At 42.4% G+C, this 19,313-nt stretch overlaps 1 protein-coding gene across 2 annotated transcripts in view; it reads left to right on the top strand.

The window, feature by feature from the left end:
* Positions 1-19,313, top strand: part of itga3b (integrin, alpha 3b) — a 125,331-nt gene that overhangs the window by 39,496 nt on the left and 66,522 nt on the right. For both annotated transcript variants that reach the window (XM_069904667.1, XM_069904666.1), the window contains exons 2-6: positions 7,282-7,409; positions 9,042-9,121; positions 10,643-10,901; positions 17,132-17,236; positions 18,110-18,317. In XM_069904667.1, the coding sequence (XP_069760768.1) occupies positions 7,282-7,409; positions 9,042-9,121; positions 10,643-10,901; positions 17,132-17,236; positions 18,110-18,317 (780 nt within the window). The remainder of the gene's footprint in view (positions 1-7,281; positions 7,410-9,041; positions 9,122-10,642; positions 10,902-17,131; positions 17,237-18,109; positions 18,318-19,313) is intronic.

The following is a 19,313-nucleotide window of genomic DNA, read 5'->3' as shown; positions in this document are numbered from 1 at the left end:
ATTTCGGAGATAGAACACAATATGCTGATGGAACCACGTAGCATATTTAGCACTACCGCTTTGGGGTGGAATTTTGGCTGCATTGAATGGTATGTGGCTATATAGCTTAAAATCACCAAGGATCCATGCCTCCCTATCTGAAATGTGTAATTACAAGCAATGTGCAGTGAGTTGTGCACGAGTGCAACAAAAAGACTGAGACAACAGGCCAAGAGCTCAAGTAACACAACTGTTTTACTTTGAATTCTGCGCTGCAGCCTTTAAGGTTGTGTCTGGCCCACCCCTCACTTCCCGGAGCTGGTGCCACGCTGATGCAAGCGCGCAGGCGAAGATCCCGCGACGCCATCTTTGCCGCGGCTGCCCCGTTGACTACTCGTGACAAGCGGGGCCGGTTCACCGCTACAACTATCTGCGTCGCCACAGCAGTATTTTTTTAACCCGCACTCGGGGGTTCTGACAGAAGGCATTTCTGAAGTAAAATTTTTGGACAGAAAATTAACTTCTATGAACGTGTTTGGAAGAAACTGAAAATGTAAAATGCTCCCCACAGTCATTTTCTCACTAACCCTGTTTCCTGCCCAACATTTTCATTCACCAAAGCCCTGGTTCCCAGATTACCTTTCAACTTACCAGGATCCAATTCCTGTGCTCCCTTTAAATTGAATTTCCTGTGCTCCATTTAAACTTTAAGGGTTCACTAGAATATTTATTGTGTAATATCTGAAAAATAGCTAAATTAAAAACATGTTTGCGCATAAATATGGAGTAACGTCCAGTAGTATGGAAAATCTGTCATTTCAGCACTTTTGAGTTCCTGAATGTACTATTGCAACGCACAAATGTGCTGGGAAAAAACGAAGCAGGTCACGCACCATCCATAGGGATAAAGAGTAACCAATGACTAATGCACTTGACCACTTTATCTGCAAGCCTCTTGTTTAACAGGACTATTGGGGTTTTACTTTATACTTTTTCAGTGATCAAAAGTGTTTGCTTTTATTTTTTTGTTAAACACTGTTACTCTTTTAAATTTTACCATTAACGTTTGATATTTGTATCCTTCAGCACCTTTTCTTTCCAATTTCTCATCAAGAAATGAGGTTTTTTTAAGGAATGAGAAAGGAGGAGGAAGTCAATTAATTGTAATTAAAGCAAACTACTTTAGAGATGCTGAGAATTGAATCTTACTCCCATCTGTGACCTCTGAACCTAATTGCAATATCTTAGCCAGCTGCCTGCTGACAGGGAAATCAATTGGATGTTTTAGGAGTAGTTTTTATTTAATTGAAGCTGACGTTGTTTAAAAGAGAATCTTGAAGGAAACTTTCCCTCTGTTTAAGTGGCTTTATTTGCTGGAAGGAAACACATTGGGCATGGTTGAATTAGAAATTTAAAAAATAAAACACCTTCACAGCCAGTCCTTCGAATGACAGTAAATATGTTGACATGAAAGGATGCAAAGAATTGAAGTCAGTTTCTATCAAGGGGTTGCCAAGATGGGATGATACAACACAGACCTGGAAGGTACAAAGGTCGGTCAGTTTTTAGCCAATACTAAATTATCTGATATCAAGAGGTGTGGCAACAAGGAATCTGTAGCTTGCTGCATTACTGAGCTGGGGGGTAGAACACAGGGAATCGACTATGCATTAGACTGATCAGTGGAAATTGCTCATAAATTGGGGTGGCAGAGTTAGCGCAGCACTGTTACATCGCCTGTGACCCAGGTTCAAAACCAGTGCTGTCTGTAAGGAGTTTGTATGTTCTCCCTGTGTCTATGTGGGTTTCCTCCAGGTGTTCTGGTTTCCTCCCACCCTTCAAAAAACATATGGGGGTTGTAGGTCAATTGGCTTTCATCGAAAGAATGCAGAGAAGATTTACTAGGATGTTGCCTGGACTTCATGAACTGAGATACAGGGAAAGTTAAATTGGTTAGCATTTTGTTCCCTGGAGGATAGAAATTGAGGGGAGATATTTAAAATTATAAGGGGTCTAGACAAAGTAAATGAAGGTAGGCTTTTTCCATTGAGGGCAGGTGAGATATAAACCAGAAGACACGGATTAAGGGTGAAAAGGGAAAGGTTTAGAAGGAACGTTAGTAGTAGGTCTTCACCCGAGAGTGGTGGGAATGTGGAACGAGCTGCCGGCTGAAGTGGTGAATGTGAGGTCAATTTTAATTTTTAAGAAGAATTTGGACAGGTACGTGGATTTGAGGGGTATGGAGGGCTATGGTCAGGTTGGAGGTCAGTGGGATTAGGGAGAATAATAGTTCAGCAAGGATTATAAGGGCTACAGGGCTTGTTTCTGGGCTGTATAGTTCTATGGTTCTAATTGGACAGCACGGGCTTGTGTGCCAGAAGAGTCTGTTACCATGCTGTATATTCAAATTTAAATTTTAAATTAGTGAAAATATGCCAGATCTTAGTACAAGATCCTTCCACAATTGAATTGCCTGCAAGAAGTGGACAGAGCAGATGTAGAAAGTTATTTCCCTTGATAGGTGAATCCAGGACAAGACGGCTCAACTTCAGGATTGAAGCGTGTGAAGTACAGCAATTTCTTCAACCAGAGGGTAGTAAATCTGTGGAATGTGTTGCCACAGGTGGTTGTGGAGGTCAGGTCAATGGGTGTATTTAAGACCAGATTTGCAGGCTCTTGATTAGCCAAGGCATCAAAGCTTATGGGGAGAAGGCTGGGCTGTGGGGCTGAGTGGAGAAATCGATCAGCTCATGATTAAATGGTGGGGAAGACCCAATGAGTTGAATAGCATATTTCTGCTCCTATGCTTTGTGGTCTTATGGTCCCGATTCACTCTGATGGAACTGCACCCCAGCAAGATTCAGCACTGGTTCATGCATAATATCCCATGGTGTCACAGTGATACCAGCTGTTATGCAGCTGAGTCCTGTTTGATTGACTGGAGGGAATCTCTTCATAAATTCTTTTCACCCACTTTTCTAAATTGAAATGAATACTTGTCCTGGCATATCAATTAGACTTTGAAAACTAAGTCTGGAATACAATCTTTGTTTCCAAGATTTAGGCTGCAAAAGTAATCTTCAATTGAACACCTCATCTTGTTTATGTAGGGAGTATGCTTCCATGTAAGCAGAACAAATATTTTATGTCCTGTATTTAATAAAGGGAGGATTAAGGTAGAAAACTGCTGTTAATCTCCAAGTGTAGAAATGTATCTTCGAACCACGGTTCAGAGACCACTTGGGTATCATAAATACACAACTGTTCAGCAGTTTACAAACCTTGTAAACTGCAACGTGTGCAAAATGAGTTAATCACGCCGGACAACAATTTTTTCTCAAAAGATTTGCTTCCTGAAAAAACAAGGGATTATGGTAGGCAACTTCAAGCAGAACACAAAGATAATTTAAGATTTACTTTATCACATCGGAAAGTGGAGAAATGTTAAATTAATTTGTATTGAATTCAGTATGTTTAATCGCATAATGACGCCGACACATTGCGTTAGTTTAACTGACCTAAAAATATTTTGCAGCTGATTTTCATTTGTACTCAGCATCTGATGCCTCTCATGTCAATGTCCAACAATAATTGGCCAGCATTGATGGATTCCAGTTGTTCTGATACAGTTTTTCCACAGTCGCAATGTCCTAATGAAACCTCTCACCGTGTTCGTCACAACTGACCGCACTCAGATCAGCAGGGACGACGTCCAAGTGCGAATGCAGAAAATGAATTTTCAACGACACGTTGCACTTCGTGGCTTTGTATGCTTGAAGTCGACTTAAAATATGACTGGAAATTACAAAAGTAGGTTATGGCTATAAAACTACATGATAGGAATATTTTAAGGTGATTTTCATGATCAGCAGCCCAAAATCAATAAAATACACCCAAAAGTGTTCAGGAAGCAAAAGTTTCATTGTCCAGTGTAAGTGGTGTAACAGCATGAGTCCCAAAGCCACTTGCATGTGCATGAAAATTCACCTTAAGCACGCTAACCTATTGTGACACAGATGGAAATCATTTAAGTGATGAGGTGAACTGGCTACCAGCAGAACATCATCCCTATTGTCTTTGGTTATTTCCATTCAGCTCCGCAGCTGGCTCTCACTTGCATGCCCATCAAATCCCCTTTGTTCTTTTTGTCGTATGCATACATTCACAGTGGCCAAATAACCTACCAGTACCTCCAATGCAGGGTGATCTTTAATGTAGGATGTTTTTGCTTCAATTGACTGAAATCTAATCATTCACAGAGACAGCACGCAAACAACACACGCAACACCCAAGGTCAGGATCAAACCTAGTAACACGCATTATTTCAATTCAATTTTTAAAAAAAATGAGTGAAGAGTTTATTTTCTTGGTTTTGGTTTCATCCATTTTTTTTGCAAGAATGTTCCAGAATAGTGGAGAGCTCACAAAACACTGGACCGTCTCAAGGACAATCATTATAGTTTGCCGAATTAAACAATTTAATGGGAATTCTTGTAAGCAAGTGCATGATTCTGAGTACTTTGACATGAAGTGCAGTCTTTGCAGGTCCTTTGCACTTTTCCCCGGTGTGGATATGTTTCCATCTTGCCTGGATTTAACTTTGTGCAACAGCCAAAGAAATTCACCGAGGAATATCCCAGGATGTTTCTAATTCAGCGTATGACATTGAAGCAAATGAGTTCTCAATGAATGAGGAGTAGCTGCTGGGCCAGTGAAACAATGACATAGTGCACAAATAAGGGAAATGAGGAGGTATGTCAAAAATGAATTAATCACTGTGCTAATGCAGATATTGGGGACAGAGTGAGAGAGAGCTTACTCTAGCAGCTCATGCTTTGATCCATCAAGAGGTGCATTTGTGCCTGACAAACCTGTTCCAATTTGTATATTCACGAGTACGTCTCCTTAATGATTAACCATAACAATTCCCCATAATATCCAATGATGGCATTGACCAAGTACGGTAAAGTTCAAGGTTCGTAACATCCTTTCACAGATGTTAGAATACTGAATTTGTATTTGTTAGCCTTGTATTCACAGATACAAAGGAAACGCTGTATGATTTTAATTAGTTTAAGGAGTATTGTTATTTGAATTTCTGATGCTAATTTCTAACTGGTGACCTAGAATCCCAAAAACTGCAATCACAGCTAATAGTTAATAAGTTTCATTTTGGATGTCATCAGGCATTTCTTAGCTGCATGGAATAAATGCTTTGTCTTGGCTTCGCGGATGAAGATTTATGGAGGGGGTAAATGTCCACGTCAGCTGCAGGCTCGTTTGTGGCTGACAAGTCCGATGCGGGACAGGCAGACACGATTGCAGCGGTTGCAAGGGAAAATTGGTTGGTTGGGGTTGGGTGTTGGGTTTTTCCTCCTTTGCCTTTTGTCAGTGAGGTGGGCTCTGCGGTCTTCTTCAAAGGAGGTTGCTGCCCGCCAAACTGTGAGACGCCAAGATGCACGGTTTGAGGCGTTATCAGCCCACTGGCGGTGGTCAATGTGGCAGGCACCAAGAGATTTCTTTAGGCAGTCCTTGTACCTTTTCTTTGGTGCACCTCTGTCACGGTGGCCAGTGGAGAGCTCGCCATATAACACGATCTTGGGAAGGCGATGGTCCTCCATTCTGGAGACGTAACCCACCCAGCGCAGCTGGATCTTCAGCAGCGTGGACTCAATGCTGTCGACCTCTGCCATCTCGAGTACTTCGACGTTAGGGATGAAAGTGCTCCAGTGAATGTTGAGGATGGAGCGGAGACAACGCTGGTGGAAGCGTTCTAGGAGCCGTAGATGATGCCGGTAGAGAACCCATGATTCGGAGCCGAACAGGAGTGTGGGTATGACAACGGCTCTGTATACGCTTATCTTTGTGAGGTTTTTCAGTTGGTTGTTTTTCCAGACTCTTTTGTGTAGTCTTCCAAAGGTGCTATTTGCCTTGGCGAGTCTGTTGTCTATCTCGTTGTCGATCCTTGCATCTGATGAAATGGTGCAGCCGAGATAGGTAAACTGGTTGACCGTTTTGAATTTTGTGTGCCTGATGGAGATGTGGGGGGGCTGGTAGTCATGGTGGGGAGCTGGCTGATGGAGGACCTCAGTTTTCTTCAGGCTGACTTCCAGGCCAAACATTTTGGCAGTTTCCGCAAAACAGGACGTCAAGCGCTGAAGAGCTGGCTCTGAATGGGCAACTAAAGCGGCATCGTCTGCAAAGAGTAGTTCACGGACAAAATAGCCTTTGGGGGCAATCAGCACTCTTGTGTCATTGTTGGACTGGAATTTAACTGCCCAGGAAATTGTCCACAGAATTTAATCTCCAACCACCCTTGACCAGCCATTGCCTTTAAAGCAAGTTACTATTCCCAGGTCTGCCTAGTGAGCTTTCTACCATATGCAGGAGGTGCTGATTTGGAGCACCAGACATGATCGTACCATTCATAAGTGAACTTACTTGAAAGGTTGAAAACTTTTTAAAGGTTGGATGCATTTGGAGATTGTGAGTCCATTTAACCCAGCTGCTCACATATTAAATATATGATTTGAAAAGTTGCAACAACAAACCCCAAAATTTACCTGCAGATTGGATGAACAACACCTAATGTTCCATCTCCAATCAGATGGCATTAACATAGACTTCTCCAGTTTCCATTAACCCTCCCCAGTCTCTCTTCCCCCTCCACTCAGAGAGCTACCCCTCCCCCTATCACTTCTCAGCTTTTTCTCTCTGCCATACCACCTCTGGCCTGTTGGCCTGTGCTACATCCCTCCTTTCCTCCCTCCCAACTTTTATCTTTGGGTGTTTGCCTGTTCTTTGCTCATACCTTGCCGGAGAGCTGTGGCCCGAAACGTTGGTCACCTTTTGGTTCCTATAGATGCTGTGTGACCTGCTGAGATTCTCCAGCATTTAAAAAAAAATTAAATCTCAAAGCTCCTCCTGCATTGAGAGCGATAAATATCTGTGACTGTGGTGTTTGGTTGAAAAGATCGTGTATTTGCCAAAATAAATTTGTTCTTGCTAAATCTTCCAATCCAGAGATGGCTTGACCCCTCTCAACGAGCCTCTGTAAATTCCTGGGTCCCTTTTAATCATTTTGGAAAAGTAATTAGTTAGTCTCTTCCCTTTTCTTTCACTTTTTTTGGTCCCCTCACACACTCTCTCCCTTCTTAACATTTTTGATCCTGCTGCAGTCATCAGAATTTTGGTGGCAAATTGCTATTGTCTGATTTTAAAAGCTGCATAAATTGCGATACTTTGAGCGCTGGCCTCTTGGTTCCATGATTATCTCAGATTTTCACTGTTTCCTTTGGTCAGGTTACTAGTTGGTGCTCCTCGGGCGGCAGGGCTCCAAAATCAGTTGGCAAATCGCACAGGGGCTTTGTTCTACTGCCCAGTTACCGCATCGCAGCAAGACTGTGAACGTGCCAATCTTGAAAAACCAAGTAAGACTTTCTACATTTTGAGGTTGTCATATAAATGCAAGGAAATCAAAGTAATTGACCCTTTATGGGGAATGATATGGCAATGGAAATGAATTCACAGATTTCTGCAACAAAGCAGTAAATATTGTCAAAATACACTGGACAAGTTTTTTTTCCACAAGGTTTGCTTCCTGAAACAAAAATTGGGGATTAGGATAGACAACTTCAAGTTGACCACAAAGATAATTTCAGATTTGCTGTATCACGCAGGAAGTTGGAGAAATGTTAAAATAACTTTCATTGAACTTAGCGTCAAGTATATACTTGCCACAAATGTAACAGGATGTTCCGCAGCTGTTGAGACATTTCTGCTGTATTGAATCTTCCTGAAGACAATAAATGCTATTGCATTCATTATGCTATTGCCTGAAGAAAATGTGCATCACATGCCTTCAATCTATAATCAATGTAATGCACAACATCTGTATATGAGAGCTGCTTTTGCTATCCTGATTAATCATGTCCAGACCTATGACAACATTTTCTTAGCACCAGCACTGAGCAGGTGCCCAGGTTTGACCAAAACAGCTTGGTTTGTGGGCACTACTCTAGTAGACTTAAAATAAGACAGCAAATCACAAAAAGGGTCATCTCTTTAAAAAAAAAAGGCACATAGTAGGAAAATAAGGTGATTTTCATGACCAGCAGACCAAAATCCATGAAATACGCCCAAAAGTGTTCAGAAAGCAAAATCTTTGTTGCCCAGTGTTACTTGTTTATCACGGAGCCAATTAGTTGAGCACGAGCTATTTAGAGGAAAGCCTCATGATCGAAGTAATGGGGTAACAATCATGACTAAAGATAATGTTGGATTGTAGGTGAGACTTGCTGCAAAATATTATGGCAAAATGGGTGGAGGAGTTGATCTGATGGGACGCGGTTTCCAGATTTGGATTGGCTGCTGGTGTCTGATTCACAACTTCAGTCCAAAATTTCATTAATCTATTCAAAATAAAACATTCTTTCATGAAGCAGAATATTTGTGGCCATAGGCATGTTATTTGAACTGGGCACTCAAAAATTACCCTGCTGTGGAACCAGAAGGTATTTTTCTGTTTCATCAGATGGAAATTATGCTTTTAATTTTTGTTTATTTTAGTGGCACAATTAGCCTAGCGGTCAGCGCAATGCTGCTTCAGCGCCAGCAACCCGGTTTCTAATTCCACGTTGTCTGTAAGGAGTTTGTACATTCTCCTCGTGTCTGCGTGGGTTTCCTCTGGGCGTTCTGGTTTCCTTCCACCCTTCGAAAATGCACCAGGGTGTTTAGGCGGCATGGGCTCGTGGACCGGAGGGGGTGTTACCATGATGTATGTCTAAACCTTTTTTAAAAAAAAAATTAAATTTAGAGATGCAGTAACAGCCTAGCAAGCCTGTGCTGTCCTAATACACCAATTAACCGACTACAATCCCTGTATGCTTTAGGAGGGTGGGAGGAAACCCACGCTGGCACAAGCAGAATGTGCAAACTCCTTACAGACAGCACCAGATTCGAACTGAGGTCGCTGGCACTGTAACCACATTGTGCTTTTTGCTACGCTGACCGTGTCACCCACACGTTCATTTTCACCTTCAATGAATTATTTCCTTTCACAGCTGATCCGCAAACAGAAAGTAAGGAAGACCAATGGCTTGGGGTCACGGTGGCAAGTCAGGGACCTGGTGGAAAAGTGCTGGTAAGGCAAATCTGAACGTTGCACAGATGAGTTTATTCGGAAGACTAGCGAGAAGGAGCTATTGATTTATGACACTGTTTTTCTCTGGGCCATCATTAGCTGTGTTTAAAATGCTGAGCACCTCCTGTACAGAGAGCAAGGAGCAATTGTCTACTTAATGGCATTGCAAAAATTCTGAAAACGAGTAATTTCAGCCTAGAACTGGTCCCTTTGGCCCAACATTTTCTGTTGTACTAATCTCATTTATCCACATTAGGTTCTTGGCTGTGTTAGTGTTCATCTACATAACTCTCAATTGTGGTGATATCTGTCTCCATTACCTGCTCAGGCCACGTATTCCTAATCTCTGTGTGGAAAAACATGATGCCTCGACACTATCTTAAAACTATGCCCTTTTGTTTTAAATATTCCAGCATGGGACAAGGATTCTTACTATCTATTTCCCTCATAATTGTATATACCTCTATTGGGTCATCTGTTCATTGCCTTCAGGCCAGGGAAAAGAAACCTGACCAATCCAATCTCTCCTTCAGTCAAGCCCTCCAATCCAAGCAATATCCTGGCGAATCCCCTTGGCACCCTCGCCAGCATAAACAATGAGAAGTAACACACCAAGATCAGGAACAATCAAGTTTATTATCATCCGATTGCACAAGTACAACCTGACGAAATAGTGTTCTCCGGTCCTCGGTGCAAAACATGCGGACACACAACCAGACATAACACACGTTCTGGCATAAGTTATGAGCATTAGAAAGTTAGACTACTCCATGAAATGAAGTGCCGTCTTCATCTTATTCAGAGTTGAGTTTAAATTCCCCCAAGCATCTTGAGATACACTCTTCTCATTTTATAGATGACAAGAATTCTACTTGTGTTAATGTGTCTTTAATGACTTTTCAGTTCAAGACACAAAATGACCTACAAGTCAGCACTTTCTGCTACTAAACATGGGAGTCATTGTCAAAGCAATTGGTGAGGGAAATGAAACAACCCTCCCATATAAAATACATTGCAGGTCTGAGTGGAAGGAATTTTAATCCTCAATTTGCCTCCGTCATCTGCAGAACGTCCATAAACCTTTAACTCCTGAAGGGTGTGTTTATATTGATCAAGCAACTGGTGCTCTATTCAAATATGTCAAATCAGTTTTCAGGTACTGGTTTGATTATCTGATCTAAACTGAGTCAACAAGTGTTCAGAAGTTTAGCCTTAAAGATCTCTTGGAGATACAGCCATCTTTCTGTTAATTCTATGGAAAGGCTTGATAACTTTGTTGACATCTGCTTCTAAGAGAAATCACTTAATGGTAGAAAGCATTTTTATTCTGGGCGAGGAAGGTAAAAAGAATTTTGTTCTAAAAGTTGAGTCTTATCCCATTTTAACTAGATTTATTTGACAACTCAATATTATTCATGCCCTAAGCTAATTTAGTTCAGCAGAAGCAGGGAGGTGAGGCTTCAAAAGACAAAACTCTTACTGGTAAGTCGCTAATTTAAATCTTGCTTCTCTTCCTGACAGGTGTGTGCGCATAGGTATGAGAAAAGACAACTGAGCTCACGGGATGAGAAGAGAATTTTGGTGGGTCGCTGCTTTGTCATCAGTGACGACATCACCATCAACCCAGAAGATGACTGGGATTCGTCTCCAGTGCAGTTCTGTGAAAATGTAGGGGACGACCACCGCGGATTACTGATGTGTCAGCAGGGCATGGCCGCAGGATTCACACAGCCCAATCACTACGCATATTATGGAGCGCCAGGCGGCTGGAACTGGCAAGGTGTGACTTTTTTTTATCCCCTCTAGTTTTCATTCACATTAAACTTAAATGGCTGTATCTTCATATAAACTTGTTCCTGATCTTGTGATAATCTTCAGAACTTGTTTCATTTTGGGTAAATTTGAGATTGAGGTGGACCAGAAATTATTTTGGACTGGAGATGACAAAAGCCCAGAAGGGGATTCATGGAGCTAAGAGTTTTTTCAGTATGTTAACAGGCCTTTCAGCTTATGCTGACCAAGTTGTCTTCTGATCTTGTTCCATTTGCTTGCATTTGGCCCATATCCTGCTAAATCTTTCCTATCCATCTATCTATTTTGGATTAAATTAATGTCTGAGGATGCTGCAATTGAAGTGAAAAGACAATGCAGGAGAAACTCATCAGGTTAAGCAGCGTACTTTATAGAGCACAGATAAAAGGCACATAACCAACATATTTCATCAAGGTTTGAGCAAGATGTAGCCTGGCTTCTGAACAAAATGGTGGGTGGAGGAGCACAGGCACACAAGCAAGAGGTCATTTGCCTGTGCTCCCACCCCTATCAACCTATGAGGTAATAGGAGTCTGTGGGCCTTTCCCTGCCCCTACCCACCACCATTTTGCATGAGGAAAAATTCACAGTGCATGAGAAAGCTTAAACATTCCTTGAGAATACCTGTTCAATTCCTAAAGAATCCTGAAAAAAAAGTTGAAACTCTTTTGATTTCTTCTAGGTCGGGATCCAGGTGTCAGGCCATTCTCCGACATGCCTTTAGTTAAAAATCACAGACGTGGTTGGAATATGGTTTATGAAACTGAAACAGAAATTGCTTTTGAATGTCACCTTATGTCCGTTTGTGAACGTCATGTAAAGATTAAAATCTACATTTGCTACTTTTGTGACAAGTTTCTCAAATTTCCCTGTGTAAAACAAGTGACATGTTTTGAGTTCCCACAGAGGTGGAATTAAAAAAAAAATTAGGGAGGTGATGTTGGAATAACAGAGATGAGTAACAACCACGTAATTTTTTTAATGGTACACATTGCAACCTCTCTGTGGCAATGGTAGAAGGAATAAATTGTTTAGAATAGTACTTCTTTGTTCCAGATGGTCCCAAGCTTTATCCTGCCAACATAGGCTAGTTCCGACCAAGAGCTATTGACCTGAAATGTTAACATTGTTTCTCTTCCCAGTGATGCCTGATTTGTTACCGTATATACGTGTGTAACAGTTATATCTTATGGAGATTTTTTGTGGTTAAAATTTAGAGTGTCGACTATTACACGCATAATACATATGGGTGGGTGGCCGGCGCCTTGGTGATAGTCCGTGTTGGGATGTCAGGAGCATCGATAGACGGCTGGGGCCAAAAATAGAGAGATGAACTTTTATACGATATATGGAAAAGATCAGATTTTTGTGTCAAAATTAGGGAGGTTGACTTTTACATGATGTCGACTATTACACGAGTATATACGGTTTCTTCTGGATTTTTGATTTTCGCTTTTGATCTGCGCAGCCAGCAGTGTTATTGATGAATGAACAAGTTTTCCAGTGATGGGATTGTGGAAGAGTGTGCCCAGAGAATCAAGGTTGTTGTTGAATCAGCAACCTGACCAAGTCTCTCTGATTATTTACAACATGATAGAAGCCGATTCTGTCCATTGAGAGCTATGCCGTCCAATTACACCCATTAACCTAAAGTCGTATACGTTTTTTTTTGAAATGGTGGAAGGAAACTGGAACACCTGGAGGAAACCCATACAGACACAAGGAGAACGTGCAAACTCTTGACAGACAGCGCCACATTCAAACCCAGGTTGCTGGCACCGTGATAGCATTGTGTGCCATCCTGAGGTATACAATATTCTTTACCCATCAAGCTGCCCTGGTATTTGTAAGGAGTCATGGTGATCCTGTGGAACTGGGTACTCCTGGCAGGAGATGTTGAGGTAGCCATGAGGTCTGCGAATGCCTGCTTTTCAAGCTTGCAACTCAGTCAAATGTGCAAGGCTCCGTTGCTGAAGAGAAACCAGGTGAAGTTTCCTCCCTTTGAGTCAGAAGTTTGTGTGACTGTCAAACACACCAGTGTGCAGTAAACTGTGAGAACTGACCACTGCCTGGAATTATCTAAATTTTTAAATTTGGACATGCAGCATCATGGTAACAGGCCCTTTCGGCCCACAAGTCGTCGCACCCATTTACACCCATTTGACCTACATCCCCAGTGCGTTTTGAAGGGTGGGAGGAAACCGGAGGAAACCCACGCAGACACGAGGAGAACGTGCAAACTCCTGACAGATAGCACTGGATTCAAATCCAGGTTGCTCGTGCTGTAACAACATTGAGCTAACCACTACACGAACCGTGTCAACCATGATGCTGTGACTAATGAATCAACCATGTCTGTGACTCTTAGTTCCAGGGAAAAATGGGAAGATGTGTTTGAGAATGCCAGATGCCAGTGAGGATAAAGGCTACATTTGGAGCATTGACTCTTTAACCAGTACAGTCAGTTCCAGAGGAAATAGAATGAGCAAAGCCTGGCACTTTTCACTGTAGATGAAGTGGGCATGTTACATGTCTGATAATATTATCTGGAAACCAGGTGATAAGATAAACAAAAATCCTGACATCAAGTTAGAAATCAGATTTTCTGAAGAATGTGCAAAATCGCTCTCCTGGAGCTGAAGCCAATCAAAAAATTAATTTCTCCGCCCTTGTTTGTTTTTTTTTGGACTGAATTGGACCAGAAGGTACTTTGAAAACAAGGATGTGAATTTTGAAGTCAACATGTCATCAACTTACTCTGGAAACATGCCAGCAGGAGCTAAGGCATCGGGATAAATCTGAAGTTTGTAGACAGTGGAACAAGATTGGAGTGTGCTGGAGTCTAGAGTTAACAATCAAGGGATGAGGGAATCATTCACTAATGTTATGGAGATTGAGTACAGTACAACTCCAAAATCAGATTCTCTGAAATCCTCATTGATCCAAATTTTTTTAAAATTTCGGATAAATGGGGATATACAAAACAATTCAGAAATTCTCATTTATCCAAAATTTTTTTGGTCTCTAACTGACCTCACAGCTTGAAAAGAAATTCACCTGACATGAAATTAGAACGACGATTGTCCTCGTTTCAGGTAACTCCCTCCCCTCTCTCTTTCCATTTCTTCTTTACCTACCCTATTGACTTTTCTCTCTCACTCTCCCTCTCAAACTGCGTGCCACTGTTTCCCAGCCGCAAGTGGTCAGAAGCATCCCTTGTCCCGACGTCATCAAGGAGAATGGCCTCCTGGGAAGGAGTGGGACCTCAAGCTCAGTGGCATTCCCTCCCCTCCCCCTCTATCGCCTTCCATCCCTCCCTCCCTCCCGATGCCAACTCCAAACCCTCCCCTCGGCCTATTACCACACACTCACACACATTCCCCGATGTGCATGTGGGATCAGCCTAGGGAAGATTCAAAATCGGGACTTGGGCGTTGGGAGCTCCAGCGACCAGGGAGACAGGAGCCTGTTGACTTGCCAGTGAGTGTTCTACCAACTCGGGAGGCCTCCTTGGGCATCAGTGGCAGTGGTAGGGACATATCAGGGATCGGTGGCGGCGGCCAGCATTTTTTTTGTGTGAGAATTAAACATTATTTTAATGCTTAAAAAGCCTTCCCTTATTGTTTATTGTTGTTTAAACATAGATACAAGTGATTTGCTGTTGCTACTGGGCTGTTTTTTTTAAAAGAAAGACTAGTTATCTGGAAAAACCATTTATCCAACATAGGCGAGGTCCCAATCATTTTGGATAATCGGAGTTGTACTGTACATCTTAATGATTATATAGATTATGCTCTGAAGGTCATCTCATTTATGTAGAATTTTTATAGCTAAGATTCATCTATCAATTGGTATTTGTTCATTCATGAAAACTAACAAATGTAGAGTTTAAATGTTTGCATAGAATTGTTAGCTCTGGTGTGACAGTGTAATCAGAGGGATGTTACTGTAGAACGCTTCCACCAACGTTGTCTCCGCTCCATCCTCAACATCCATTGGAGCGCCTTCATCCCTAACATCAAAGTACTCGAGATGGCAGAGGCCGACAGCATCGAGTCCACGCTGCTGAAGATCCAGCTGCGCTGGGTGGGTCACGTCTCCAGAATGGAGGACCATCGCCTTCCCAAGATCGTGTTATATGGCGAGCTCTCCACTGGCCACCGTGACAGAGGTGCACCAAAGAAGAGGTACAAGGACTGCCTAAAGAAATCTCTTGGTGCTTGCCACATTGACCACCGCCAGTGGGCTGATATCGCCTCAAACCGTACATCTTGGCGCCTCACAGTTCGGCGGGCAGCAACCTCCTTTAAAGAAGACTGCAGAGCCCACCTCACTGACAAAAGACAAAGGAGGAAAAACCCAACACCCAACCCCAACCCCAACCCACCAATTTTCCCCTGCAACCGCTGCAACCGTGTCTGCCTGTCCCGCATCGGACTTGTCAGCCACAAACGAGCCTGCAGCTGACATGGACATTTTACCCCCTCCATAAATCTTTGTCCGCGAAGCCAAGCCAAAGAAGAATCCCAAACCGTTCGTTGAGCCTGACATCCAGTTGATCCCAGAGATCAGTCCCACTTGCTTGTCTTTTTTTAAATAATTTATTTTGAGTATTTTTAATCAACATGCAGTCAAAACAAAAAAAAATCAAAAGAAAATCATCAATAATATTAACAAAATAATACAAATGTTGATCTGCAGGTCAATATTAAAGAAAATGAGAAAAAAGAAGTCAACATGTGATTCAATTATTATTAAAAAAGTTACAGTAACACTCCAAAAAACAAATTCAATGTCCATGATGTACCAAAGGCAGGGAAAGAGAATAGAAAGATAATGGAGAGAAAGAAGAACCAAATAAGAGGAACCTCCCATCCTCCCAGAAAGAAGAAAAGATAAACAATAAGAAAAAGAAAAGATGGGCTTCACCTCGGATAAACCCCAGTTCCATCAAGGGAGAAATAACCTGACTTATCTAGGGTCCTCGGTGCTGCGAGCACTGGGGGTGGGGGGAGGGGGAGTGGGGGGTGGTGGTTGGAAGAGATGGGAGGGAGAATCGTTGAAGATTTACCCTGATGTACCTTGGGAGTGAATTCCATATTCTTGAAAATACATCATACCTGCTTCTGAGGTTATAGGTGATCTTCTCTAGGGCCACGTACTTGTCCTTCCTCATACTTTCACACAATGAGTAAGGAGGCCATTTGACCCATCAAATACAGTCTTCTTCCTTTACATTTCCCTGAAAGATTTTCTTTCTCAAAGGCCAATCAGCTCCCCAAATTCTCCTGTCACCCATCTACAGTCCCAGTGTAAATTTCCAGCCCCGCGTCTTTGGGATATAGGAAGAAACTGGAACATCTGAGGGAACCCTACTTGATCATAAGGAGAATGTACACAGTCCACACACAGCATTGGAAGTCAAGGATGATGCAGATCTCTGGCATTATGTGGCAGTAGCATTTCTGTTCTGCCATATTCGATGATTGTTTTCCGTAATTTTTAAGGTTCACACAAACATTGAGCCAAAAGCGCTTTTCATTCCGAGAAATGAACACTTTGCCCCTCTTTTTAATTTCTGCCATGCTAACAATTGCCTCATGGAGGAGAACATGTGGTTTGAGTTGACCAGCACCCACTTCTCAGCTGATGCTTGATGAGGTGAAAGTCAATGGAGGGATGTTGCCTGCAACGTCAAAAAGTTTTCTTTTCCTCCAAATAAGGAACATCCATGCCAACGATTCAGCATCACTTTGGCCAGAAAATAGCAACCTGAGATTGGTCACCCAAGTCCAGAAATGGTGATTAGTTTTGACCACCAGCTAATGTGCAAACTCTTGACAGACGGCACTGGATTCAAACCCAGGTTACTGGTGCTGTAACAGTGCTTGAAGTGGGCTGGATGACATGCATTCCATGCTCGGACAGGCTGAATTAAGATTCAAGCTGTTGTATCTCTTTCAGCATTTAGAAAAGAAGTTAGTATCACTGTCACCCAAACAAAAAAACAATTCAGGGAGGCTATAGTGCTGAGATCAAAACCAAGTTTATCATGTTACTCGTTACCAATGATACAGTGATGTTGAACTTCCTGTGAATTTTTTTTATCTGAATATTTTCATGCCTTGTCTTGAGGAAGTACTGAATGAATGAGATTTCAGGTGTTGATTAATGGTTAATTTGTTTTTTTTTTAATAGGAACCGTCCAAGTTGCACAAAAGAACATCACATTTCTGGAGCTCAATATACTGGATGATGGCCCCTATCAGCTCCCGGATTTATCAATAAGTAACAGCTATATAGGTATTGAACAGTCTCCACAATATTTCCTCCACGATGCCACTCTTCTAAGTGAGGTACTGACTTAATGCTGAATCCTTCCATTAGGCAGCCACAGTGCTCAGTCCTCATCAACCAGTCCTCTTGTTATGGAGTCAATTCAATCTGAGTTTAAGACAAGATGAACTAATGGAAGTCTATCCTGTCATCGTACAACAATGACAAAAAATGTTCTTTCTGGCATGACTCAATGAAGAATGGGCCCACTGACTGTAGTACCTCAGTGGACAGATGAGACCCGTCTTTAACTTGGTCCTTGAGGTTGAATGAATGAGTGAGAGTTCATTGTCAAATGCATAAGCACAATGTACAGATGCAATGAATGAAAGTTTTACTCACTCCAGTTACGTAAAATGGACTGACACAAATTAATCATGTGTATGAAACCATGAGGAGAGATTAAAAAAAAGATACAGTAAAGTCCCCATTATCTGGTAGATGCCGATTAAGTGAATTTTCCGGTTGCTCGAGATTGTGTGTTGCGAGATTGACAAACTAGTTGTGAGGCATGTCAGTTTTAAATTTCCGTATTTCTTACTTATATATCGTCCACTTTTTTTTTTGCATGTTTCTTGAGACTGCTGGATCCTTGAATTCTGAATAACTGGGGTTTTACTGTACAATGGTAAAATAAATAAATAGTCAGTATTCTCAGTTGGTTGGCTGAGGGCTAATAGTCCAAAAGTGTATTATGTTAAATGATAAATCTTTAGTGATCTTGCAGTAGTGCTATGTAGGAAGCTTCAGTCTTTTGGACTGGAATCATTCAGCTACCTCGTTCTTAAACCTATTCAATGCCTTCAAGAATAACCTTGTGTTTGTTCTTTCTTTCCATAGGATACTCTCTCACCTCTGGGAAGCGCATCACGCATAAAGATCACTTCACTTACGTTGCAGGAGGACCACGCTATAATCACACAGGGGCTGTATTTCTGCTTCAACAAGGGAAAACCGATAAACTGCACATAAAACACACGATAACCGGCCATCAAACAGGGTCATACTTTGGGAGTTCTGTGGCTGTTGCGGATCTCGACAGTGACAGGTACGTAATCTGGACAGTTCAAAGCTGCCGTTTGAATTGATTATTTTTACCAGTCAATTTGTAAAGAAGGAACGTTTTTCCTTTAGTGGAAAAATTCTGAGAAAATTTCTGCTCCAAAGGGAGACCAAACATGGTTGTCAACATCAATTTAAAAGAAACATTGTAGCTGAATATCCTTCTTTGGCTTGGCTTCGCGGACGAAGATTTATGGAGGGGGTAAAAAAAGTCCACGTCAGCTGCAGGCTCGTTTGTGGCTGACAAGTCCGATGCGGGACAGGCAGACACGATTGCAGCGGTTGCAAGGGAAAATTGGTTGGTTGGGGTTGGGTGTTGGGTTTTTCCTCCTTTGCCTTTTGTCAGTGAGGTGGGCTCTGCGGTCTTCTTCAAAGGAGGTTGCTGCCCGCCAAACTGTGAGGCGCCAAGATGCACGGTTTGAGGCGTTATCAGCCCACTGGCGGTGGTCAATGTGGCAGGCACCAAGAGATTTCTTTAGGCAGTCCTTGTACCTTTTCTTTGGTGCACCTCTGTCACGGTGGCCAGTGGAGAGCTCGCCATATAACACGATCTTGGGAAGGCGATGGTCCTCCATTCTGGAGACGTGACCCATCCAGCGCAGCTGGATCTTCAGCAGCGTGGACTCGATGCTGTCGACCTCTGCCATCTCGAGTACTTCGATGTTAGGGGTGTAAGCGCTCCAATGGATGTTGAGGATGGAGCGCAGACAACGCTGGTGGAAGCGTTCTAGGAGCCGTAGGTGGTGCCGGTAGAGGACCCATGATTCGGAGCCGAACAGGAGTGTGGGTATGACAACGGCTCTGTACACGCTGATCTTTGTGAGGTTTTTCAGTTGGTTGTTTTTCCAGACTCTTTTGTGTAGTCTTCCAAAGGCACTATTTGCCTTGGCGAGTCTGTTGTCTATCTCATTGTCGATCCTTGCATCTGATAGGTAAACTGGTTAACTGAATATGAGCTTTTTCTAAACTTTTTCCTGAAACT

Source organism: Narcine bancroftii, chromosome 12 (genome assembly GCF_036971445.1).
Source record: "Narcine bancroftii isolate sNarBan1 chromosome 12, sNarBan1.hap1, whole genome shotgun sequence".
Classification (NCBI taxonomy): domain Eukaryota; kingdom Metazoa; phylum Chordata; class Chondrichthyes; order Torpediniformes; family Narcinidae; genus Narcine; species Narcine bancroftii.
This window is presented reverse-complemented; position numbering and strand designations above follow the sequence as displayed.